The sequence below is a fragment of the Zootoca vivipara genome, chromosome Z (genome assembly GCF_963506605.1).
Source record: "Zootoca vivipara chromosome Z, rZooViv1.1, whole genome shotgun sequence".
NCBI classification, from domain to species: domain Eukaryota; kingdom Metazoa; phylum Chordata; class Lepidosauria; order Squamata; family Lacertidae; genus Zootoca; species Zootoca vivipara.
Genome location: NC_083294.1, coordinates 22423718 through 22448581, shown reverse-complemented (window position 1 = coordinate 22448581; position 24864 = coordinate 22423718). Strand labels below are relative to the sequence as shown.

At 42.3% G+C, this 24864-nt stretch overlaps 1 protein-coding gene across 1 annotated transcript in view; it reads left to right on the top strand.

The window, feature by feature from the left end:
• MTMR8 (myotubularin related protein 8) overlaps nucleotides 1–23617 on the top strand; it is a 41853-nt gene extending 18236 nt beyond the window's left edge. Inside the window, exons 6-14 of the mRNA XM_035101239.2 lie at nucleotides 3–137; nucleotides 999–1131; nucleotides 2434–2543; nucleotides 3266–3391; nucleotides 8664–8713; nucleotides 10248–10448; nucleotides 11450–11578; nucleotides 12491–12617; nucleotides 13099–23617. Of these exons, the coding sequence (XP_034957130.2) occupies nucleotides 3–137; nucleotides 999–1131; nucleotides 2434–2543; nucleotides 3266–3391; nucleotides 8664–8713; nucleotides 10248–10448; nucleotides 11450–11578; nucleotides 12491–12617; nucleotides 13099–13455 (1368 nt within the window). The 3' untranslated portion in view covers nucleotides 13456–23617. The remainder of the gene's footprint in view (nucleotides 1–2; nucleotides 138–998; nucleotides 1132–2433; nucleotides 2544–3265; nucleotides 3392–8663; nucleotides 8714–10247; nucleotides 10449–11449; nucleotides 11579–12490; nucleotides 12618–13098) is intronic.
• Nucleotides 23618–24864: the final 1247 nt, after the last annotated feature.

Sequence of the window (24864 nt, the reverse complement as noted above, 5' to 3'; positions counted from 1 at the left end):
AGGCTGCAATATGTCGTTGTAGTCAGCCCTTGTCTGGGTTTAGTGCTCGTTGCCTAGAGGATGAACAGCTGCTGCAAGCACTTAGGGAAGCCAACCCAGGAAGTCCGTTCATGTATGTTGTAGACACAAGGCCAAAGGTATCACTTCATGGGATCTGTGGGCACTCGTGTGGTCAACAAACTCTGACTTTGACATTGCCTAAACACAGTGTGGCCATAAAGGGATGCTGCTAGGGAGGAAAATTATGACATTCTTTTCCTAGTCTCATAGCTGGGCCTTACATAGCCCTTGGACTGCTTCATGTGGACCTTGGGCTAACTTCTTGCAGGTGGTAAGAAGGAGGGAAAGGGAAGGGAAGAGGTTGGCAAAGAGAGAGAGAAGAGTGTGACCTGCTCACATTTTGTTCTTCCCAGCCCACCACTGCATGTGCCCCCCACAACAGATTATCTACAAGGGAATGTGGCCTTCAGCAGAAAAAGTGTTGCCAGCTCTTGACACTACTGATGCTTCTTACACATGCACAACAGGATCTTCCAGTCACTTCATATTTGCTACTCAGTTAGTATGCTTTTTAAATCAGCCTTCTGCAACCTGATGCTCTCCAGATGTTTTGGGCAGAAACTCCCATTAACAATGGCCTGCACAATGGGAGTTATGGTCCAAAGCATATGGAAAGCACCAGGTCAGGGATGGCAGATTTATCTTCTCTTAATTGGTTGCTACTTGCAGCAGGTTACAAAAAATACTGCACAATGATGCATCATTTAATACTTAGCATCCCTAGGGGAAAGAGGAGAACGTTATTGTAGGATTGTAGCCTTGCAGTTCTGATAATGTTCTAGTTTCTGTCCTAGAAATTTTTGTGAGACACCACACTGTATATAGGATGAATCCCACTTTTTAAGTTACTTTTTCAAATAATGCTAAAGAGGGCCAGTGGGTGTGTATATATCAGAAAGGGCTGTACATAATCATTTTTTGCTACGTAATTTTTCCAGTTGAATGCCATGGCCAACCGAGCTGCTGGAAAGGGTTATGAGAATGTTGATAACTACGACAACATTCGTTTTAAATTCATTGGTATCGAAAACATCCATGTAATGAGGAGCAGCCTGCAGAAGCTACTGGAAGGTGTGTTTGGGTTTTTTTTAATTTTGGCTGGCCACTTGCGATGACCACCTGTTGAGCTACCTTGTTATTGTAGACACAGGAGCTTGTGTACTCTGCAGGTGTGGGACAGGCAAGAGATTAGGAGAGTAAATACAGCTCTCCTGTCTTGCTGAAGTGCCTTGAATTGTTAGCTGATGTTACAGCTTGCTCTAAGAAGTTACCTGAGAGAGATATTACATGGTTGCAATACTTAGAGAGATGAAAGCTGATGGGGGATAAACACCTGCATTTTAATTTTAAAATTAAAATTAAAACATTGAGAAAGGAGGGTTTGAACTATTTGAGCAGCAGAGTTCAGAGTCGTCCTACTGAAATCAGAAGTGACCAACTTCTTTATATGGAGGAGGAGGGTTGAATCATTCCTGGCCAAGCTGTTTGGAGGCAGGATTCTCCCCAGTCATGATATCACCAAGGGAAATCTGATCCTGCAGGGTGAATAAGCTGGCTTTCTGTCACTTCTCACAAGCTGCCAGCTGAATCGGAATTGTACCTGATGGCACTTTGTTGCACACAAGTTTGTGTTTCTACTTTGGAGGGTACCTTGTGAGGTGACTGGATGCCCCAAAGGCTTTTCACCTTTGGTGAAAAGCAAAGCAGTGATGGAGTGCCTTTTTCCATTCCAGCCTGCCCAAGCATTAAGGTTTTCATATCCGTGAGTTCCATCTCTGGAGAGATGCATTATGCATCTGCAAAGGATAGGGCCTTCTTGGTGGTTTTGTCCTGGATTTGGCATACCCTCCCACAGAAGGGAAGAATGGTGTGTGCTCCTTTTGCCACTTTGTTTTGGATTAATATTCCTCAGATTTTATTCCCATCTCATTTTTATTGTTTTAATATTGTATTGATATTTAGAATTTTTATGCACACTGCTCTGGAATCCATGCTTGAATGAAGTTTAGGAATCTGCAAAATAAAAATGTTTTTTAGCGAAGCACATAACCTGATAATACTAATAATAGTAATTATTATTTTATTTATATACCACCCATCTGACTGGGTTGCCCCAGCCACTCGTGAGTGGCTCCCAAGAGAATATTAAAAACACAATTTTTGCTGTTCAGTTAACATGCATTTTAAATCAGCCTTTCGCAAGGTGCATGGCTGAAAGACTCCCTAGTTTCTGACTACATGAAGGAGGAATTTATATTGGGTAGCAATTTCTGAGTGGCCTTCACACAAACAGTTTCTCAATGTTTGGAAGAAACCTCCATAACGATAGAGACAGTTGTATGTTTATCATACCTTCCACTTTTGTTCCTTTAGTGTGTGAAACGAAATCTCCTTCAATGAGTGATTTCCTTACTGGCTTAGAGAACTCTGGCTGGTTACGGCACATTAAAGCTGTAATGGATGCTGGTGTCTTTCTTGCTAAGGTAAGGCCTACCTCTGAATTTCCAAAGATATACGTCATCAGAGAAATGGGAGAGCAGGAGTGAAAGCTTTATTGCTTGGGCTGTGCTTGGGCAAGGCAGATCTTGAATGAACACTAGGAAAAGAAGGTCTTCCACGTTAAACCTTTCATGGTTCCATGACTTCTACATGGAATTGACACTTTGATGTGCTCAAGAGGAGGCAGCTCCACTATTCAGCTTGGTTAGGAAGTTGTTCAGTGTTGGGGCACTCTTAAGGGCAGCAGAAAAAAACTAACAGATTGTTAAAGTCCATGATGGCAAGACCCATAGAGGGGAAATCACAGCTCTTGTTTTTTCATATCCAGGCTATTAAAAACAAATGGAGGGCCACCTACTTAAATGGGGGGTGTTGGAGAGGGTCATGTGTTCTGTAGGCCAGGAATGGGAAACGTGGTTCCCTCCAGATGTTGCTGAACTCCCAACTCACATCAGCACCAGCCACCATGGCCCACAGTCAGGGATGATGGCAGTTGTAGTCCAGTAACACCTGAAGGATCACAGATTCCCCATCTGTCCTCTAGGCTCCCACCTGCTTCATAGTTCATTGTTTGGCCTTCTCTCCATATTGGTATTCTGTAATCCAGCATTTTATTTAAAGCAGCAGTCAAAATGTTTTGCTGTGAAATGTTCAGGAGGTTTATATGGTACGTTTTTATTTGTGTGTGCCATCTCACCTGTCATAGGCAGTGAAAGATGAAGGTACCACCGTCCTAGTGCACTGCTCTGATGGCTGGGATCGCACTGCCCAGGTCTGCTCAGTGGCCAGCCTCCTCTTGGACCCCTTTTATCGGACCTTTAAGGGATTTATGGTAAGAGCAGGAGAAGATCTGTCTGCGCTTTTTTGTTTTTAAACCATATGGTCAATTCATGCAAATGGTTAGAATTGGTCTATGTGTAAACAAACCCCAATTAAAGCATCTGAATGCTTCTTTTGAATGCTTGTGATTTGGAGAAGTCATGGTGCAGTTGCACATGACAAATCTAATTAATTTGAACAGTGGTGGGACTGGGGGACTCTGATATATCGTATATGACTTGCCCCTTGACTTCTTTATATATTTTCAAGCAGTGATGTGGGATGGATTTTTTTTCCGGTGCTTTATGTCTCTACAGAATTTTTTCTGTTTCATAAGTTAATTAAGTACAATGAATGAATACTGATTGCAAATACAGTATTAGTCAAGCTTGACAACTTCAAAGGTTTTAGCTTTGTTTACTGAAAGCATATAAAATAAACATGCTAAATTAGAACACTCTCTAGGGCATCAGAAAATGTTCTGATCCAAACTGAAAGTGTTCCAGTGCAAATAATATTTTGCAAATTTACCCTAATTTGCATAAGACATTTTTGCACTGTCATCAGGAACACTGAGTGAAGGTGGGCAGGCAAGTTATGGCATGGGCAGCTGGAGTTCCTGGTACCAGCTAACAGAATGCTTATGGGCCAGGCAGTGATGTGTAGTTGTGCCTACTCCACTTCTTCCACAGCTAAGCAAATGGCAGGCAAAGCCATTCCACTGGGCAGGGCTGCACTTTTACTGTAGTAGTGTGCATCAATGTCACTATTTCATACCGTACTTTGAACTTGCAGGGCATTTTTCTCTGCGCACATATGAACATATCATCAGTCTAATAAGACTTGAAGTAAAGACTAATGTGAGTTGTGGGGGAGGCTCTCCCTTATTTCAGATAGCTCATGCATATTTTTTAAATTAAAGCCATCTATTCTTGCATTAAATTAAGCCTCTAAGTATAGTGAGTTAAACTTCTGCATAAATGTTTGTCTTTATTCAGTCTGAGGGTATGTGTGATAGACCACCATAATGAATTGTTTCTCTCCCTTTCAGTTTTAACCAAGAATGCTAGCTGATACAGAAATTATTTATTACCATTCTTTGAGAACTGAAGTGAAGGGTTGTACTAGGTTGCTTATTAGCACTCTTTGGGTTTACTCCCCAGTTTTTCCAACAAGAGACTTTTTGAATGCTACAGCTTTATAATCCACTGAGGAAAAAGGCTTAAACCCTTCTAGGGGAACTGTGGTGGGGGACTTGTGATTTCAAATTCCTGTAATGTAAACTGCCTTTTAGGATTATAGAGTAAACAAAGTTAGCAACTATGTGCATCAATTTACATCTGCATAATATCTGCTACTGCTACTAGACATAGTAAGGAAAGAATTACTGTGCAAAATGCTGAAGAATTACTGTGCAAAATGCCCTGTATGTTAAATCACAGCCAGCATTATTTTTAAAGCTTCCTGACACTTATTAGGCAGTTAAAGTGCTAATTTTGAAACACACACACACACACACACACTCACACCACAGTGCATGCAGGTTTGCAGTCTAAAAATAAACAGCATAATGGATGACAGAAATGTGACTCGTTCTGGCTTCAGATCTTTCATTACATATTGGCTATCAGTTTCAAATTCATATTTGTGTGGCTTTATTAGAGGCTGGATTTATTTTGAATGAAAAGAATAATATTAAATATTGGAATGTGCTGAATTTCCATATCATGGGCTACACACAGTCAGGATTCTAAGATAACGTGGTCTGTCCTACATTAGAGGTGCATATGCTCATTGTATAAGCACAGCGTTGCCTACAAGCATTTCATATAATTAAAGATACAAGCGTATGTGCGGCACTACCTAATCTGATCCCAAGGTGTACCTCAGAATGCTTCCAGGCACTTAAAAAATACTCACTGGAGGAATTTCATGATTCTAATTCCCCCCCCGGTTTTTATGTCACTCTGAGGTTGACATAAATTGGTATTTGAGGATATGAGTCATGCATCTTTGTGTGTTGTCTGTTTTCTTCCACGGGAGGGCTGCTGGAGCAATTCCATATCATGTAGAAATGCTTACCTTAGAATTGGAAATCTAAATGTGTGGTAGTGTTGCTTTTGAAAGCAAAAAATATTTGTGGGAAGGGAAATGAGGATTTTTCGGTTCTATTGTGTCTCCTCGTGCATTTCTTCCCTGGGCATCTTCCTAGAAGCCCTCCTGCAGAGGAAAATATTGTAAGAGATGTGCTAAATGTTGCTTGACTGTATTAACAGTCCTTTAATAGGCTGCTCCTTCCCTTGTGCAGAATGAGGTAGTAGAATTCCAGGCTGTACCACATCAATCTGAAGGTGGAGAGGTGGAGTTATTCCTTCTCCCCCCTTCCCTATATAAAAAAAAATCCTATAGCACACTAGTACATTAGGAAAAGGGCTGTGTTTAAATCTTTCATGCTGAAGTACTGGTTTATTACATGCTAGAAGCTTTCTGTGGAGTGGGAGTGCATTCAATAATATGACACATACATGATGTGGTGTAGTTCAGAATTCTACTGTCTCATTCCTCATGTATAGCCAGGCACTTAGAGCTATTTTGCATACAATGCTCACCCTATGAAAGCATCTCCATGTTCAGAATTCTTGATGTTCTGATCTTGCCCTGAAACGACCTGCATTTGGCAAGAACTTCATGATTTAATAAAGAACAGAAATAGCTATGATATTCCAAAGATTATCAGGCAGCTACTTTTTGGGTGGTAGAGAGATAAAATTAACGATTAAAGATCTTTGAATTGACCACATCTTTATTGATTGATGCTAGGCTTCTTATTGCTGCTGTTTGCTGCCATTGGTGCACTGGACCCTTTTCCATGTTAATTAACATAGATACACCAATGGTATAAAATCAGTTCAGTTATGCACATTGCAAGAGGAACAACTGGCTACCTTTTTGCCTTCTGTTGCTTTCGTAGTACAGGTAGCTACCATTTCCTGCTTCTCCCCATCCCAACTCCTATGGAAAATTAGCTACCAAGGATGGAGAAGAGGGTCCCAGTGCTAACAATGAGGCCCTCTTCTTCATTCTTCGTAGCTAGTTTTCATTGCAATACCTCCACCAGTGGGTATGATTTCTATCCCACCCACCCCAACCTCAAGCTTTCTCTGTATTTAGGAGGGAGGAGAACCTACAGAAATCTTGAGTGAAAGAACTTCAGATTGATTTGTGTTACTGTAATTTGTTTAAATGGTATTTGAGCAATATTGGGGAGAGCATTGAGGCAGCTTCTGCACTGAGGCTTGAGCTTATTGCTGCTGCTGTTCACTATCTTAATTGTAGGATTTATGTCCCACTGTTCCTTCCAAAGGAGCTCAGGGGTGACAAACATATCCACAATATAAAAGCAACAGCTTTTGTGCCCCCAAAATGCTCAACTGCAGGCTCAGTGACCATTGCACTCTGCCCTAGAAGCCCCACTCCCTTGTCCTCTGTCTAAAGAATAGAATAGAATAGATCTTTATTATCATTGTCTCCTTGCGGGAACAATGAAATTTCTCAATTGCTGTATCAACTCAAATTAAAACACTCCACATAAATTAAAATACTAATAAGCACAATACAATACAGAACAGTAAACAAATGAAAATAAAATGACTTCAAAGTTCAGAATTTGCATTTAAGGTCAAAATTGCTGTAGGAAAGAAACTGTTCTTGAGACGGCTCGTTCTCGTCTTCATTGTTCTATATCTCGGTCCCGATGGCAGGAGCTCAAAGAAACAATGACCAGGATGCGACGAGTCTCTTGATTTGTCTAGTGCCTTTCTATGCCACCTGATGGTATAAATATGTTCTAAGGTAGAGAGAGAACAACCAATGATACTCTCTGCTCAACACTGTCCTATCCCGACAAGTGCAGCTTCTGTACCACACACATAAGCCATACGTGAGCACACTCTCAATGGCACAGTGATAGAAAGCAAGCAGCAACCTTTGGGGAAGGTGATTTTCCTTAAAATTCTCAAAAAAATACAGTCTGTGCTGCGCCTTCTTCGCAATCCCCCTTATATTGACACTCCAGGACAAATCCTCCTGTAACTCAGTGCCCAGGAATCTGAACGTTGTCACCCTCTCCACACAGGTTCCATCAATCAAAAGCGGCTGGACATCGATTTTCTGCTTCCTGAAGTCCACCACAAGCTCCTTTGTTTTCTTTGTGTTTATAAGCAAATTATTGGTTATAAACCAGTGTTTCCCAAACGTGTGTCTCTAGCTGTTTTTGGACTACAGTTCCCATCATCCCTGATCATTGGTCCTGCTAACTAGGGATGATGGGAGTTGTAGCCCAAAAACAGCTGGACTCCCAAGCTTGGGAAAGACAGGTCTGGATAATTTGCATCCAGGAGGGTACCCTTGCCTTATTAAGAATGACTTGCAGCATTTGAAATGGACTGCAGAGCACAGTGAGAGCACACTTAAGCCCTGTCCCAGTACTCTCAGGAAAAGGGAGCAGGGTCTTCAGTTACTGAAAAATGTGGACCGAGGATGTCTTTTCCCTCTTCCTGCTTCAGAGTCTCGGGTTAAAATTTGCCCAATTCCTGCTCCAGATAGATCAATCATTGCTTGCGATTTTTTAAAAAAATTATCTGTATAGTGCTAAATTTTATTTTATTTTTTTTAAAAACACCTCTAAGCAGTTTACATAAAATATACAATAATATGATTTACATCTTATGCCCTTTTAAAAATGTGGTTTTTTTGGGGGGGGATTGGGTTGTTATTTTTATTATGTATTTTGTAGTTTTATATCTTGATTTTATTCTGTGAACTACCCTGAGAGCCCAGGGTATAGGGTGGTATATAAATTCAAATAAATAAAAAAATAAAAATGCAAGCCAGAGTTACTGTAAAACAGAAGCCCAAAATATAAATAAAACCAGCAGTTAAATATACATTATAAAATAAGGTTACATGTTCAAATGCATGTCAGCTTTACATTCTGTAGTAGGCTTGTCTAAACAGAAAAGGTTTTAGCAGGTGCTGTAAGCAGTACAGCAAGGACACCTGCCTAATGTTAATGGGCAGAGAGTTCCAGAGTGTAGGGGTTGCCACACTGAAAGATTAAATGGACGGTGTCTAGGCACAGTTGGTTTTTCTGATGGACCTGACAGCCTGGTCTTACACCTGTTTAGCCTGAAGTAAGTCCTGATGTCCTGCTCTGAATGGTGCCACTTATTTTTCTTTATAAGCCACTTCACTATTTAATTTCTGTCTCTAATTTATCACTAAAGGTCCTGATAGAAAAGGAATGGATTGCAATGGGCCACAAGTTCTCACACAGGTAAAATCCAAATTGTGTGCTAAGATTAGAATGTCTTGTATATGCTCTTCTTGGCCAAGTGCTTTCCACTGATGTTACGATGTGGTCAAGGGGTTGAAGTATGACTAGGCACATCAAAATTTACATCCCTACTCAGCACTGAAGCTCATTGGGTGACTTTGAACCACTAGCTTTCAGCCTAACCTAACTCACAGGATTGTTGTGAGGATACAATGCAGAGAGAGAAACTGTGCATAGCACCTGATGAACTCATTAGAGTGGAACTGGTACAAAGAAAGATAAGGACTTGTGCTAAGAAATTCCACAGATAATACAAACTTCTCTAAGCACTCTCCCATCCAGTTTAGCAACCGGAGTTGCTTGGCTGCTAAGGACCATGGGTTTTTACACTCAGTCCTGCCCTTGAGGTTGTGCAGCTTCTCTAAACCCCCACTAGTTAGGGATTTAGGAGGCTGCTTTTTTCTAAGTCAGATGGTTGGTTCATCTAGCTCAGTATTATCTACATAGGACAGCAAATGGGGGCTTTTTAAAGCTTACCTTGAGACAGCAGAGATTGAAAATGAGACCTTTTGCATGCAAGGTAGATACTCTAAAATTGGGTTGTGGCCCATCCCCAAGCATAACCTTCTCAAGCAGGGGTAGTGTGTACACACACACACACACACACACACACACGGGAGTCCCCGCTTATGCAAGGGTTTTGTTCCTGGTCATTGCACACATCATCAGAACGTGCACAAGTAAGTTCCAGCCTGTTCTGTCCCTTCCTTGCCCCCTTTTGGTACCAGAAACAGTGTGCAAGTCAGTTGTCACACACATGCTGATCGTGTGCAAGTGGGGAGTTGCCTGTATGCATGTGCATACACACACCACCACATCATAAAATATCATGGTAGTGTACAACAATAAAGATGAGATAAAAAATATAAGAACCTATAAAATGCTTTAAAAATGTTTCTATCCACAAAGTTTTCTCACACAATTTAGAACCCTGGAAGATCATTCTCTTCTTACCCAGTTCCTCCCTGCCAGCTCTGTGCTAAGCCAAAACTTGTTGCATGAACGTCTCCATAGAAAATCCTACTAACATCTTAGTTGTTACAGAATACTCAGTGATATTGCTATAATCATTCAACACACCATAGCAGTACTTTGATATTGTGCCTTTCCTTCAGGGAGCTCAAACTGGCACAGGTTGAACTTCTGTCTAGTCATCAGATAAGCCCAGACCTCCTTACCAATAATCATAAGGTCAGCTGATCTATCAGAATAATCTCTCCAGAGTGTTTATTCCTGCTACTTCCCCACCAGATCATCCCCTTTCTAGATTCTCTCCTTGAGGTCCTAGAAATGTGTTTTTCCCCTACCCCCAGCCAAAATTACAGTAGAAGAGGTTTTGTGAAGGATATCTGAATTCTCCACACCTCTGACCAGATTCTTTGGGGACGGATGAGGATTCACTGAAGGTTAAACAACTATTGTCTTCCTTCAACAATGCTTTTGATGATACCCTCAAACTTTTCTGTCTCTCCAGGTGTGGCCATCTAGAAGGGGACCCCAAGGAAGTGTCTCCTGTCTTCACCCAGTTCATTGAATGTACCTGGCAGCTCATGCAACAGTTTCCTTGTGCGTTCGATTTTAATGAGAGGTGTCTTCTTGAAATTCACGATCACGTCTATTCCTGCCAGTTCGGCAATTTCCTGGGGACCTGTCACAAGGACCGGGAAGATATGAAGTGAGTTGGCATTTCAAGCCAGCAAAATTCTGTATTTTCTCCTTTGTTCCCTGAAGATTAAGATGAAGGAATAATTTCCCTAAACCCACCTGAACTCTGGAGAGTAATACTCTAAAAACATTAGTTCAGCCTCCCGCAAATGTGTATGTGTTTCTTAAATGCATTGCCCTGTTGAGTCAGAAAATATTTTAGAGATGGCATTAAAGGGGGTTAGACAAATCTATAGGAGAGAAGTTGATGGCTATATGGAACCTCGCATGTTCGGAGGCAGTTGCTGGGCAATTGGTAATAGCAGGAAAAGTGCTATTGCCTTTATGTCCTGCTTGTGAGCTTCACTGAGGAATCTGTTTGGCCACTGTGGCAAGCAAGATGCTGGACTAGATGGACCTTTGGTTTGATCCAGCAGGGCATTTGCATCATGTTCTCCCACATAGAAGCAGCCTGAGGTGTATTCTTGGAACTCCATGTGAACCTTCAGGATTTGCAGGAAGCTCGAGTAATAAGAGGACAGCTGACACTACACTCCCATGGTTTGTCTTGCCTCCTATGAACTGCTATTCCAGACCTGTAAAGGGGGACTGTATATGGATGGAGTTACAGATGACAAAGAATTTGGGCCTGCCATTGAATGTGGTACCCCGTAATATCTCTCTGTAATATGCAAAGAAACTAACCTGTGTCCCATTCTTACCACACCACTCATTTTACCTACCTCATTCTACATTATTGACTGCTGTAGATGGGAAAGTGTACAGTGTAATGGTGACATAGTCAGGAAGATTCAAAGGGATGCTTCACGGTAGGGACACAGGAACTTGACACAGGGCTGCCATTTTCAGTGGAAGCAGCATGTTTTATGTCAGTTTTAGTTCTTCCCTATGATTGGTGAATTGCAGCCGTTCTCTCCCTCTATAGCACTCTTCTGCTTCCGTAGATCCTTTTGTTTATATCTCCTATCCTCAAAAACTGGCTGCTGTAATCACTCACTTTTTATTTCCTAGAATCCTTGAGAAGACTCATTCCCTGTGGCCTTTCCTTCTCCAGAAGAAGCAGGAGTTCAGAAACCCACTCTATAAGGGATTTGCAGCTTACAAGGAACTCCGGCCGAACACACTGCCATTTAGTTTTCAGTAAGTTGCTTATTAGCTACTAACCTGAGTTTGACCAAACTGCAGGAAGTAGTGGAAGACAGGAGTGCCTGGTGTGCTCTGGTCCATGGAGTCACGAAGAGTCGGACATGACTAAATGACTAAACAACAAAAGTTGCTTATTGGCAGAAAGTAGTTAGGGAAATACGGAACCTTACTGCTGCCTTGACTCTTGAGTTGTCCCATTGCTGATTCTGCTTTAATTTTGTAACTGCATAATGAAAATGAAGAGACTAAGGCAGCCTCCCCCAGTCCTGGTGCTCTTCAGAGGTTTTGGGCTACAACTCCTATCAATCCCAGGCATCACAGCCAATAGTCAGGAATGATGAGAGTTATAGTCCAACAACATCTGGAAGGACCATGATGGGGAAGGCTGCTGTAAGGAAAAATTAAAATTTTATTGCTTTGCTTGACCTCAAAACAAGGAAAACGCATGTTTGAAATCCTTCACCAGAAGCAATTCCAATAGAAATAACTGATTGTGTTTACTGTTGTACACAGTGTTGTCTATCAAAAGGCATGGACACAATTTCCTTGTGGCCAGAATTGTGGGAAAAGTTGTTGCCTGGGATTGTGCTGCTTCACTGGGTGAAGAAGCCCCTTCCTGGAGAGAAATGTTTGCTAATGTGTAATGCTTTGTTATTGTGAGTTGCTTTGAGTTCAGTGTTATTGGAAGAGCTGCATACAAATATTAAATCAAATGTTGAAAATTCTTTTGAATTCTGAAGTGTACCTCTTCCTATCAGGTTTATTTAACATGAGGAGGATGGGGGTTATTATACCTTATAAAATCTTAAGATTGCTTTCTGTAATAAGGAAACACACTTCTATTGTCGTTGTCATCATCCCCTTTGCAGATCTTAGTTTCTATTTTTCTCTCTCCCTTTCCTTGAGGTTCTGGTGTGGCATGTATAACCGCTTTGACAAAGGAATGCACCCAAAACAGTGTGTATTGGATCATCTTCTTGGCTGCAACAGCCAGAAAGTGGAGCTGGAGGGTGTTGCTACTGACTTGGAAAATGTAAGTAATGCACAGCAATGATATAGCTGTTCAGAAAAAGAAAGTGTAATCTTGCAATGCAGGCCTTCACAATACAACTGAGATTGGGAAAAAGGAGGCACTTTTCACTGGAAGGTAGGCGTGGAATTATCCCAAACTGTGGCTTAGTATATCCATGCCTTTGCAGTCCTAGGCAGCCAGCAAAGTCAAAGTACTTGTGAAGCTTCCTGTGGGCTGTGTTTTGGTTTGGTGGTTTACCAGTTGTGTGAGAGTCTTCCAAGTGCTTTGTAATTCTATCCTTAATAATTCTATCTGCCTATTTTACTGTGACCCAAGATGTTTCCCAATAGGTACATAATATCAGCTAGGCGTTGAAGTGCTTTCCTTCCTCCATTCTGACCTGCTTCACCAGAAGATCTGACATTTGTAAAGCCAATGATGCTCCATATGCTGGTCTCAAAAATGCTTTTATTCTCATAGTTCATTCTTTCTTCTGATATAGAAATTGCCTCTCTTAGAGGGACCGCTGCCAGATGAGGTTTCCATCTTATCCAAAATGGTTACTGCATCAACTGTCTGTTCCAAGTCCCCAATGCTCAACACACCTCAGGACTATGAGGACGAGCCTCCTGCCCTGTTGGCTAATGGCATCCTGGCAAGGGAGGAGGGAGATGAACCGGATCAGCAGCTGAAGAGCCAAGAGGTTCGTGTTAATACCCATGACATTCCAGGTGGTGACAGCAGCAGCAGCAGCAGCAGCAGCAGCAGCAGCAGCACCAGCAGCAGCAGCACCAGCAGCAGCAGCACCAGCACCCATGGGACCATCCCACCTGAGGCTCGAGCAAGAAATCTCCATTGAACTGATCTTTGCATCTGCCCTGAACCATAGAAAATTGGCAATAAAGCATGCAAGACCTGTGACCCGGTGCTGGGAGAGCCACCTCACTCACGTATGGCTAAGTGTTGTGTTATGTATTTTGGAAGCAAGGGAGGAGGCTGCTGTTCAAAGGCTTTCAAGAGCAACCCATGGGGTTGCATGGGGCTGGCTTTTGGGCTGCCACAAATAGTTTCTGGGCATATCTTCCAGAACAGCCACACATATTCCTTTTTTCTGGTGCAAGTTCAAATGGCTTCTGAGGCAGGTCGCCCTTTCCAAGATGAGGAAGTTTTTTAAAGCCACAAGGTTTCAGATACATGGATTTAAAAGCATTGTGAGCTACTAGTGAATGGTAGAAAATGCCAGTCCATGTTAGAGAGGCTTTCCTTGGCTGGCTTCTGACACCTTGCATGGGAATTCTATTCAGTGGCAACATTGGGTTAATATTTGCTAGCCCCTGCACATATTTTTGTAAGCAGTTGTGCCTTTTTTGTTCTTTTTCTTTTTCTAACTAGAGATTACTGTCATGTCCAACCATTAGCAATGTGGTGTTTTATTACTGTGATATGTGGCTGTAATGTGCAAGTATGCGACCTTTTTTATTGATACCTTTTTTAAAACGCAAAACAACATGTTTTGAACCAGTCTTGCTGATAGTTTATATCTTTATCAATGTTAATGAGCTTGAATAATATTGTGGCATTTAGATGAAGTGGCGATAGACTATGGTCAAAGGTCTTAAAGCATCTACAGAAGTCTTGGCTGCTCAGTAACATGCCATTTAGCTTCCACTGATTCCTGGAGGTCTAGTCCAAGCATTGTCTGGGTTACTGTGCATCTTTGCTGGTATAAGAGTGGGTGCACAGACTCTCCACTCCACCCCACATACAGTATTACATGTGCACAGAAACCCAGTTAGATAAGACAACAACATTCTCAATCTTCCTGGTTTTCAGGATAATGAATCACATGAATTCATTAACCTTGTGGAACACCTGGTTCATGCATGTAGGAAGGAGGGCAGCACACCTATTATTCTACCATGGGAAGCCTCTTGTCAGCTTCCTAAATATCTGAGCTGGGCCAAAGTGTGATTACTGTGACATATTTGAGACAAAATAGGACCAAGTTTCCCCATTTCACATCTCCGAATTGCCTTGTGTGATTTGTTATTGATCTCCCAGAGTGAAGGATTTGGAAATCCTTCCAATTCCACCATATATAGCGCTTCCAATTCCACCATTATTGAAATAGACGCACAAGATTTGTGCTGTTTTATGCTTGTTAGTGGCACACTCCTTGTTTGAGTAAGTGAACTGCCACCATGCTATAGATCAGGGCTGGGATACCTTGGCCTTCCAGATGTTTCATCCCAATGCCCATCATCTCTGGCCATTCTATGTGTTTGTTGGAACAGATGAGAGGCAGTTGTATTCTAGCAACAATTGGAGTGTCACGGATTCCCTATCTTTCTTTTAATACATTCCTTATTGGGTAAAATAGTGGTACTTAGGCTTGGAGATTCCTGCTGACTTAACGAGAGGAAGAACAGTTTGCACTTGCAAAATACAAATTTTTCCACAAAGCACTAACATACAGTGTAGCATCCTACATTTGTTTTTTACTCCCCACCCCACTGTTGTGTATTTGCAGGCTTGGCAACAGGAGTAGATCAAAGTGAAGCACTGCTCTTTGGAATCTTCTGCACTTATCCAGGGAAATGGGATTCCAGGCACTAAAACACGGTATCCTATTATGATAGGGGGGGGGGAGTCTCTTCATAGGTTAGTCACAGTTCCTGACTTGCCATTAGCAGTTGATTTCAGGACTGTGTTTTATAGAATACATTTTGAAATATTGTATAGTTATCCAGTCTTTATGACCAGCCTGGCATTTTCTCAGCATGTAATATTGCCAGAATGGCATATGCTTTGCCAGGACACTCAGCTCTGGTATTCTAATAAAGGTGCTTCTTAAGAATCTCTGTCTGGTTAGACAAGAACATTTCGCCTCACTTCCTCTTAGCCTTGCTGATCAGAAATCCATTAACAATATGCTGCTCGAGAAGATGCAAGCCTATGCTATGCATATTTATTTATCTTGCTTGTTTGCTTTTTGGCCTGCTGGTCTTTTTTTAAAACACACACACATACACACACACACACACACACACAAAACCTTCATTTTCAGAATATAGAAAAGGGAAGAAAAGTCAGGACTTGAAACCCTAATTAAGCACCAGGTCCTGATGAAGAGAGCAGAAACAGTATACATACATAACAATAAGCAAGCAAATGTGTGACCAGATATATTGATGCTAATCCATAGGCACTAAAAGTCACACAGGTTGTAGTTTCTTTCCTGTAAAGCAGGTGTGCCAAAACATTCTCAGCCCACAGGCAACATTCCTTCCTGGAGAACCTTCCAAGAGCCACATATTGGTGGTAAATGAAGCCAGAGCCTAAAGTGGGCAGATGTAAGGATGTGGCTCTCAGTAGGCCACATTCCAGGAGCACAAAAGTTGGATGTTACTACAGCTACCCATCCAGGCAAGCAAGAGTCATAATTATCATTCAAGCACAGATTCCAGCTACGCAAAGACACTCAAGCGTGTTAGTGAGTAGCATGGCTTGAAGAGTGGGGGGTGGCCTCATGTTGTGGGGCAGCATAGTGAGAGTCCCAAGCAGAGGGAAAGACCTGGAGGGCCACATCTGGCCTCTTGGGCCTGAGGTTCCCCACCCCTGCTGTATAGATAAATTAAGTCCTTTGTTACACTGTTTTTAAAAGGAAGGCAACTTTTTAAAATATGGATTATGTAGGAGTAAGACATTCCAGTCAAAGGTGAGAAAATGTTAAACTATGCATTCAAATGTACCTCTGTAATAAACACCTATCTTCTAATACTAGTACAGTGGAACCTCGGTTTATGAACACCTCGGTTTATGAATTTTCGGTTTATGAACGCCACGGACCCATCTGGAACGGATTAATTCACTTTCCATTACTTTTAATGGGAAAGTTCGCTTCAGTTTATGAACGCTTCAGTTTATGAACACACTTCCGGAACCAATTACACCCATGTTTCAGTTTATGAACGCTTCAGTTTAAGTACTTCGCGGACCCGTCTGGAACGGATTAATCCACTTTCCATTACTTTCAATGGAAAAGTTCGCTTCAGTTTATGAACGGTTACTCCGCGGACCGTCTGGAACGGATTAATCCACTTTCCATTACTTTCAATGGGAAAGTTCGCTTCAGTTTATGAACGCTTCAGTTTATGAACAGACTTCCGGAACCAATTGTGTTCATAAACCGAGGTACCACTGTATATAGCATTTGCTAAGTGATTCCGTCTAAATTTCAGTATTAACATTGTTCATTGTATTCCAAAATGAGATTGCCTTTTCCTGGGGTAAAAGCACCTGTTATCTGACCAGTGTGATTTGAATGGAAAACAGCATTAGAATCATAGAATTGTAGAGGTGGAAGGGACCATGGGGGTCATCTAGTCCAACCTCCTGCAATGCAGGAATCTTTTGCCCAACGTGGGGCTCGAACACACAACTCTGAGATCTCATGCTCTACCGTCTGAGCTATCTCCTAGTAACTAAATTCAGTCTTCTGCAAGCTTTGAAGCTCTGTTTTATGTCTCTGGAGAAAGTTCTGAAAGCACCTGAATCTTTGCCTGGTTGCCGAGATTTTGGATTCTTGCCATTAAGACTCAGTCATAAATTTCATTGTCTCAGTCTTTTATCACTATTGACGCATCTTCATTCTGTGCTAGCCTGAAGTGATCACATTTTCTTCCGTATCTAGAATCCATTTATTCAAGAAGATCACCTGTTGCTGTCTTTTTCCTTGGGGGACACCTCTTAAAATATATTTTTCCTTCCTTGAATATCTAGTTCCTTCATTTTGTTAAACACAATCCCATCCAATCTAATAAACTTTACCAGCCTTGTAGTTTTGATCTCTAAACCTTTCTAGCCTTTCATCTAGTATTAAAGTTCCTTTCCTCATGTAGATTGATAGAAAACTCTAATTTTAGTTCTTGGTAAAGAAGAGGGTAATCTTTCAAATAGGGATGCTTACAAAATTCTCCCCATCTGAATTTCTTATAAATCAACGTGGAGGGGATCCGCATTACTTCATATTACCTTAAACTTGCTGAAGTGGCTCTAATGTAACATTAGTCCAAAAAAATTCAGTTCCTAGGTGTTTTGTTTAGTATCTTATGAAACTCATCAGTTTTCAGTTTGCTTCCATCCTCCCCATTACAGATACATTCACCAGAGCCTAGTACATAAATTGATTAAGCTGTGGGGATCCTGATATGTAGATCAGGGACGATCAATCTGTGGCTCTTGGACTAATTTCTTGCATGTGTTGAGGAGAGGTAAACAGAGGAAGCTGCCTTATACCAAGTCAGACCCTTGACCCATCTAGCTCAGCATTGCCCACACTGACTGGCAGCAGCTGTCCAGGATTTTAGACAGTCTCTTTTCAGCCCTTCTTGGAGATGCTACTGGAGATTGAACTTGAGACCTTATGCATGCAAAGCATATGCTCTACCACTGAGCTGCAGCCTCTTCTGGAGTGGGATGGAATGACAGGGGGGACCTGTTCACTTTGAGTTCTGGCCCCACTCACCACCATCTGGAAGCAAATACAGTCCTTAAAAGAAAAGGCTTTCCCCATCACTATGGTAGGTTTAGATCCTTTTTTCTGACTGTGATTTAATAAATCTGGTGTGTGCACTAGTCACATGGAAGTAGGAGAAATATGTGAATTAAGAACTGCAGTGCCTGCTATATGTTTTACAGTCCTTGCCCAATCTAGAAAGTCATGCATGACCCAGTAAATCCATGGAATAAAATTGGGGTGTGGGGAGGGAACTAGCCATCCCTAACTTTTAAGATGTTTAAGTTGTGCCATGAAATGTACCATTTGGGGTGGAGGAAGGCAGGGAAGGATAATCCATAACAAACTAGAATGGAAATAATAAGAGTTATTTCATGTTTGTACGCAAGTAAGCTTATATTTTGTCAGACTCAGTTATAGAGTGTTTTGTAAGAACTGAAATGTTCCCTTTATGTTGGAAACAGATTCTGGTAGCATTTACCTCTCATTATATTCAAAGATCAATTCGCTCTCTCCCTTTTCCTTCAGACTTCGTCAGAGGAGATAGCCAAGCATTCCTTGCTGATGTGAAGTAGTTTGTTAATAAACTGATCTTATTGCATATGTTTTCTCTCTATAGATAGATATAATTAAAACAAAATATGATACCTAATTGTTCAAAGTGGTTTAAGCAAAAAGGGGTTGTGGTAAAATGGCAAATGCAGTTCCGTGTAAGCAAGGGTCAGGTTATGTCAGGGGTCTCCAAACTTACTGGGCTTCGGGCCGGTGCCTGCAGTGTCGATCGCATGGCGGGCTGGAGGGCGCGGGAGCGCATGCCCATAAGCGTGTGCCCATGCTATTTCCGGTGCACTTCCAGGTTGCAGGAGCACTGGAAATAGCTTGTGTGCATGCGCACGGGCATCCTCCATCCCAGAAGTGTGCCGGAAATGACACTTGTGCATGTGCACAAGCTATTTCCAGTGCTCTTGCGACCCGGAAGTGGGCAGCCATGCCACGCCGCTAAGAGCAGGCAGAGGGGGTCGCCGTGGGCCAGATAAACAAGCCCTTTGGGCCGGAGTCTGGGGATCCCTGGGTTATGTACACTGGGGCAAAAATTAATTAATTAATTTCACATATATATGCTCATGGGGGATGAACTAGTGGTGAGTGACCAGGAATAAGACCTTGGGGTTATAGTGGATATTTTAATGAAAATGTTACCCAGTGTGTGCCAGCTGTGAAAAAAGTGAATCCCATGGTAAAATAAAACTGCCAATATCATAATGTAAACAATGCAAATCTATGATGCAGCCACCCTTGGAATACTTTCTTCAAAAAAGATTTTTCGTGGAAGAGGTTCAGAAAGGAGCATCTAAAATTATCGAGGGGGTTGAGCAGCTCCCCTATGAGGATAAGTTACAACATTTAGTTTGGAGAAAAAGCAAGTAAGATTTTGTGGCATGGAGAAAGTAGAGAAAAGTTTTTTGTCCCTCAATACTAGAACTCAGGGACATCCAATGCTGTAAGAATCAGGACAGATGAAAGAACGTATTTCTCCACCCAGCAAATAGTTAAAATGTGGAAATTATTCCCACAAGAAGTAGTGATGAACAGTAACTTGGATGGCTTTAAAAAAGGATTAGACAAATTAAGGAGGATAAAGTTATCGCTATCTGTTAGCCAATATGGTTATGTTCTATCTCCACTAGATGCTGGGAAGCTTCTCTTGTGCTTGGATCCTGCTTGTGGGTTTTCCTTAGGCATTGTTGGCACTTGAAAAACAGAATGCTGAACTAGATGTGCTTTGGGGTGATCCAGCAAGCTCTTCTTATATTGAACTTGTCGTGCAGCGAAGTCAAAATGCAGAGTCAAAATTCACAGTAAAAAAGAAAAAACGTTTACTGAGGTAAACAGACTTCTTTACAAACACTGTACAAACAATAATGGAAGAGAACAAAGTAAAAAGAAGTAAAGCGCACACTGAACCCATGTATTTATCCTTCCTGGCTCCTTGTGACTTCCTGTAATTGAAACTATAAGGAAATGGGTCAGTGAGAGTCAGCTAGAAGAATGAATCTGCACTTTTCAGCCTTTTCCAACACTTTACTGCTTCTGCTCTCAAAGACCTTTGTCACATGACAGAACTTTCCATCTCATGCCTTGCTCATGTTGTTGTCCAAGAGATGTGCATATCTGAAAGACTATCTTTTCATGTGGACAGATGTACATATTCTGGAAGTAAGCTATATCTCTTCACATATATGTCTGTACCATCTGTGGACTGGTTCAGTTAAGAGATGCAAGTAATTCTTATGCAGGCAAGCTCTGAGATGAGGCTTCTTTTATTATGAGCAGTACACTTTCTACTTAAAGTTTGTGTGTAAGATCTGTATGCTAAAGCTCTACACACACCTGAATGTACCAGGTCACATGCACTGACGTGTAGTGCATTGCTGGCAAAGGGAGATTATTTCACCAGACTGCATCATGTAGCTCTTCTCTCCAGCATTTGGGTCTTTTTTGACTTATGAACAACATTTTCCATGTCAAGAACAGAAATACTGTTGAAAATGCTGTAGCACATCTTGGACCTCCTATATCAGATATAATTGGCTTCCCACTGTGGCACCAACCAGAGTCTAGTTCTCTTAAAGCTCTTACCTGCTGCTAAAAATAGTGGTTAGGGATGAATGGGAAGTGGGACGTCTGAAAATGTCTGCCTAAGTCTATCCATGAATAGGTTTAATGAGACTCCTTTTCTCAATGGATGTGGAGCGATTTACCTGATCACACCCACTGGTCTTCTCTAAGGGTCTGTCTTTTCTGATCCCCCTTGCATCAATGTTGCCTCTGGTCTTTATTTGACTCCCTTGTGTTTCCTTCTGCTCGGTATGCCACCACAATTAGGAAACAATGCCAAAGGGGGGGACCAGTCCCAGGTGTTTCCATTACACCTGTCATGGACATTATAAGGAAAAGGCACGGCCTCTCCTCGTTCCCGCTCAAAACACAATAGCAGATGCTCTTCCTTGAAAGGGTGGAATAGTTCTTTAGAGAGGCAGAATTAACAGTACAGACCCAGGGACCAGCATAGAATTATAGTAGGATCAGAGCTCTGAGAAAGTGACAGTAATTGGCAGGACTCATTGGGCTAGAAGCAGGCAGTCTGAGTTCAAAGAGTCCAAGATCAGGGCAAGAGGTTCAGAAATGCACAGAAGCCAAAGAGTTCTCATAACCAACTGCCAAGCTTTTAAAGGCGGGGTTTGCTTATTCATGAGATTCCTGTGCCTTGTGTGAATGTTGAACTTGCAGACATGCACTGCATCGGTGAAGGTAGGGTGTCTTCCCACCTGCAGAGCTGCCATGAGGTCCTGAATGACAAGGCTGCACCCTTCATTTCTGGATCCTTCACCACCACCACCCCAAGTAGTTGGCTGATGCCCTCCCCAGACTACACTGATACTGACTCCTCTATGGAAGGGATGGGGCAAGCCAGGATCCCCACCAGGGTTGCCGGATTCTGGGAACCTGCCTCCTCCAGTCTCTGTTCCATCGACACAGCTCCCACTATCCCTTTCTCATCACCTTCCTTGTTCTCCACAACTTTCCAACCCTAAGTCTGACAGAGTCTCAGGACTCACAATATAGCTACTGCTGCCCCAGTCTTTTATGAAAACACAAGATGGGCACTGGTTAATACTGTCGAAGCAAAGTGAGTGCCTGTTGGCTGCTTGCTTGCTTCCTTGCTTATGATCAGTATGTGGAGTTGGGCAACATGATGCCGCATAGACAACTACTGTATAACCTTGTAGAGTGCTACCAGCATCTGGGTGGGGAGCCGTTACTTGTAATGGTGAGTGATTATGCCATGAATAGGTGAAGATAAGGAGATCCTGGTAGAGCAGGCCAGTGACCCACCAAGCCCAGCATCTTCTCACAGTGGTCAGCCAGATGCTTATGGGAATCCCCAAAGCAGCAACCAAATGCAATAGCACCCTACCCACTTGTGATTCCCAGCAGCTGGCATTCAGAGACATACTTCCTCCCAACAAAGGAGGTAAACGTGATCCTCCACATGTTTGTTTTTAGACTCCCAACTCCCATCAGTTCCAGCCAGCATAGCTAGTGGCCAGGCATGATGGGAGGTGGTAGACCAGCAACACCTGGAGGCTCACAAGTCCCCTATCCCTCAGTTCAGCCAAGCTTACCATGCCTTCACTACCACATGGAAGAAAGGGTAGCATGGACAGAGTAAGTCTGGGTTCGTCACTGTCAAACACTGCCGCCCTACACACCTGCAGGTAGTTGTGTGTAAAATAGCTGTGTGATGTGATGACTTCCAGTCCATACAGTGTTACCAGGTTAAAACATAAACTACGACTATGGAAGGGAAAGTAGAATTTGCACAGTTCTTGCTAAGCATTTGCATTAGTGATGCAATGAGACACAGCACACATTGTTTGGGCTCTTGTCTAGTTGTCATTGCATGTTGTATAATTTGATTTGAACATAGCTGTTGGACACGAACAATTGTGGAACAGACTTCTGATTTTACATCCCTCCTGCTTTATTCAGCCTTCATGGTTTCATGGCAAAAGTCATCCCTCTTGCACAATCCCACTTCTCTCTTTTCCTTCCAATAACACCTTGTACCTTGAATACTTCAAGAGCACATTTTACCTGCATAGAGCCTTCAACTCCCACAGAACCCCAGTGCATTGCAGGGGATAATGGGACATATTCTGCATTGGCCTTCCCCAACCTGGTGTTCTCCAGATGTTTTAGACCAGGGGTAGTCAACCTTTTTATACCTACTGCCCACTAATGCATCTTTCTTGATGGTAAAATTTCCTTACTGCCCACCAGTGCCCGATGGAAGGATTCAGCTTGTGCCACAGAACCCCCTACCACCCACCTAGAATCCTGAAACGCCCAGTAGTGGGCAGTAGGGACCAGGTTGGCAACCCCGGTTTTAGACTGTAATTCTCACCAGCACCCCCACCCCACCCCCTATCTTGGCTTGAGCTGATGGGAGTAGAAGTTCAAAGCATTTAGAAGGCAAATGTTTTGGGAAGGCTGTTCTACCATCAAGTAGAGCTCTTGATCAAGCTTATTGATGACCCTTGTGACCCTAGAGCAGGCACCCCCAAACTTCGACCCTCCAGATGTTTTGGACTACAATTCCCATCATCCCTGACCACTGGTCCTGTTAGCTAGGGATCATGGAAGTTGTAGGCAAACACATCTGGAGGGCGCTAGTTTGGGGGTGACTGCCCTAGAACGTGACATAGAACACACCTGCTTCTTCTCTGTGGATCAGCAGGAGGCTGAAATGCTTCTGAATGATCCACAGGACTCCATGTCATCCAACATTTCTCTAATGAAAATAAGGACATCCTAAGGAAAAGTACTTTCCTGGAAAATAGGGACACTTGGAAGGTCTGCAATCATGGGAGTTGTAGTCCAGCAACACCTGCAGGCAATACATGTTCTCACCCTGTTCTAGCTGAGGAACACCCCCCCCCCCCAAAAAAATGTATTAGGCCCATTAAGGAATGCCAGAATAGGGTAGGAACATCTGTACTACTGACCACAAACATTAATCTGACTGTGTATGCATATTTGTATGTACATATGTGTGTTTGTGGAGCAATGTAATTATTGGGTTGTGCAGTGTGTCTGTTTTTGTTTTTTTAAGTGAGCATACAGAGATTGCTTCCTAAACTGCCGAAGAGTTTTCTTTTGCAGTAAGTTTAAATTACATCCAATTTTCAAGCTAAAATGTTTTTTCCAGTTTCTGTAAGCGTACTAGTCATATTTTGTCTTAAAATATTGCTGTCTTGAACTATGTGATAAATGCCTCACTGTATGTCAGTTTGAATACATTTCCTTAGTCCAGTTTCACTTGATATACTGCTTAAAAAACAAACAAAATGTTACTGCCCCTTAGAGTGGTGCATTGCATTATTTAAAATGTGGTTACAAGTCTCATGGAGGGTTTAATTTGTACGTATTGCTTTTTTTTATTTCGTATGAAAATGAATAAATTCCTTGAATTTTTTTAAAGATACAGCTTTTGTATATTTTTTGAATATTGGTCAAGAGAGCTATGGAATCACAAAATACCACTTCTTTCTGCCCAGAGAAGTTTCTGTTGAATCAAAGAATCGTGTTCCCAGGAAAACACCTTTGGATCCAACCCTGGGTTTGAAGGGCTGGTGCCATCTCAGAACCATTCCTGGAATTAAAACAAGGCAGCCCATCCCCTGCAGGCTTACAATCCAACACACACACACACCCCACAGCAGGGAATAGGGGTACAAAGGAAAGTGGGGAGATCAAAATCAGACACAATTTTTTAAAAAAAATAAAAAAAATTAATGACCAGCTTGCATAGTTCAGGGGCAGGAGGTGTCTGGTGGGGCTTGACTTTTGGCAAAGCTAATACAATGAGCTCTGCTTTCCAGCTCTCCCACCAAGGGAATCCAACGGAATTGCTGTTCCCATGGGACAACTGAGGGGGAGGAGGTATCTAATGCAGCTGCCTTTCAAGTTATTCAAAATCTTATCACATGGATGGTATTTGTTGCTAGCTGAGTACTTATAACATGGGAAGGCAGTTTCAGCTGCACAATAGCATCTGTTGCTTAGACTCTGCGTGTCCTTTCCAGTAAACAACAAATCCGGTGCATAATTAAAAATTGAAGCCTAGTGGGAAAGGGACAGTACCATGCTAAGATTGCGGTTCCTGTTTCAAGGTCAGCCTTCCTG